Genomic DNA, 1958 nt, shown 5'->3' with positions numbered 1-1958 from the left:
TGTATGCCATGTTTTGTTCCCTTCTTTGTGTCAACTATTGCACAATTTTTCACTTCTAATTTAAAACACTTTGTATGTCAATTGTTTGCATTTTGTATTAATTCCTAGTTTAACATCCAATTTTACTTTCAATTTTGCATCCATGGTTACATCCGCATTTGACTTCTTATATAGAGTATATTTTTCTTTACATATATGACCCCCTTTATAGATTCATAGTGAAATATATGATAGTTTCTAAATATCATTAAAGCAGATATCACAATTAAAAATCATTTGTAAAGAAATTTAAGAGAAATTGACAACATCCATCCAAAAAAATAACAATGTGTCATTAACAATTTTCAAAACATGTATAAAATAGCAACATAATACTAATAAAATCAGTATTATTTTTAATCAAAACAAGTAAAATTCAAATATGATTAACAAATCAAAATATTTCATGAATATCGTTATTCTACGATAAATTAACAACATACATAAATCAAACTCATTGTATGATTACAAAATCAAAATGTCTCATTGATATAGGGTAAATTCACAACACCCATCTAAACATAACAATGTCATTCTACACAATAATTTCTTCATAAAAAACAATGCATGTGCATGCCTAGCTACCACCACCAAGATCGTCCTCATGATCATCTTGACCATCCTCATTACTCTGATCCACATCATCACCAACACCGCAACTATCATCATCATCTCCTCCTTCACCACCATCATCCTCATCCTCATCCTCATCATCTCCTGATATATGTTGAACATAATTTGGATCATCGTCTTGGCAATCATTACATATAGCATTCTGACAAAAAAAATCAATATTACATGTTAGTATTAATTACATAACACAACGCATGTTTTTGTTATACAATGTTAACCATAAAATGAGGTAAGATATAATATCTAATAGTACTAAAAAATAAAATGAAAATATGGTTTAAAAGTATATTGGAAATCCAACTAAGATTACATACCATAGAGTCCATCCAAACAACAAATTCAACCCATCTCTTTTGCTGCAGCACCTCCTTTTCCAAATGATTTGGAGGTCTTCCATATTTTAGTTCCTATCAATCAGTAAATAGGGAGAAATTAGATAACAATGACTTTCTTCTAGTACAAAATTTATTAAAAAAATATCACATGTTTAATATACTTACAAAGGTTGTTATCAGTGCTTTTAAACCTTTCTGGCCACTACGATGAGTGACTTTTGTCTTGGTTAACCTCGCCTTGAATGCCTTGTCCTTAAACATAAACCAATTCAATTTATTTTCACACAAATACATGTCTAAGATACTTATAAGTATTAATACATTCTAAATAATGTTTAATGAAAAATTCAATACCTGAATGCTCTCAGTGCCGGCTTTTCTTTGTGCATCCAACTTCTCATATGATTTTACAAGTTCTTTCCATACTTTAGAAGGTATGTCAATAGGTCTTTGTTTCAGTCTTTGATCTTGAGGCATTTTTTTAATTTTTCTTGTTTGGTTAAAAATTTTGGTTAAAAAAACCAAACAAGTAATTCACATCAATGGCATGGGAACTCTATGGATATGTGTAAAAAAATGGCTATAAAGAAAACATCCAAAAAACATATGAGCTCTCCCTTTGATGGTCACTTGGGGCATATGGCTGGAAAGGAACAACTCCATTTTCGAAAATCAAGGACAATCCTTTCTCAAAGTCCTTCCTAATATTTGCTCCAAATGTCTTAAAATGAAAAACAAAATTCAAACGTCATCCTTAAACATCTCCCTTAAATATAACGTTGGACCATAAATTCTTCACTTTTATTGTTATCGGCTCTGGAATGATTTTTCTATATGCAATTATATAATGAAATATGTGTGCACTAATGAAAAAACATTGAGTTTCATTTTTCATAATCACAAACAATGAAAAACGAATCACACGTAACTAGCATCATTTTGGAAATTTTA

General features: G+C 29.8%; 1 protein-coding gene across 1 annotated transcript; it reads right to left on the bottom strand.

Moving 5' to 3' along the window:
• Window positions 1-447: 447 nt before the first annotated feature.
• Window positions 448-1386, bottom strand: LOC149155366 (uncharacterized). Its single transcript, XM_089445833.1, has 3 exons — window positions 1173-1386; window positions 987-1079; window positions 448-814 (listed from the first exon to the last, which is right to left on the bottom strand). The coding sequence occupies exons 1-3, from the start codon at window positions 1299-1301 to the stop codon at window positions 617-619; spliced, it is 420 nt and encodes a 139-aa protein (XP_089301959.1). The 5' UTR covers window positions 1302-1386; the 3' UTR covers window positions 448-616.
• Window positions 1387-1958: the final 572 nt, after the last annotated feature.

This window comes from Pinus tabuliformis, chromosome 9 (genome assembly GCF_031772625.1).
Source record: "Pinus tabuliformis cultivar Carrire ecotype Pingquan chromosome 9, CPIR1, whole genome shotgun sequence".
NCBI classification, from domain to species: domain Eukaryota; kingdom Viridiplantae; phylum Streptophyta; class Pinopsida; order Pinales; family Pinaceae; genus Pinus; species Pinus tabuliformis.
The sequence above is the reverse complement of the archived record's forward strand: the minus strand, read 5'-3'. Positions and strand labels throughout refer to the sequence as shown.

Excerpts from the sequence above, each read along its gene's own strand:
- LOC149155366 (XM_089445833.1), bottom strand. The coding sequence starts at position 1,301 with ATGTATTTGTGTGAAAATAAATTGAATTGGTTTATGTTTAAGGACAAG. Across the intron at positions 1,080-1,172 it reads AAGCACTGATAACAACCTTT|GAACTAAAATATGGAAGACC; the intron begins GTAAGTATATTA and ends ACTGATTGATAG. Across the intron at positions 815-986 it reads TTGTTTGGATGGACTCTATG|AATGCTATATGTAATGATTG; the intron begins GTATGTAATCTT and ends TTTTTTTGTCAG.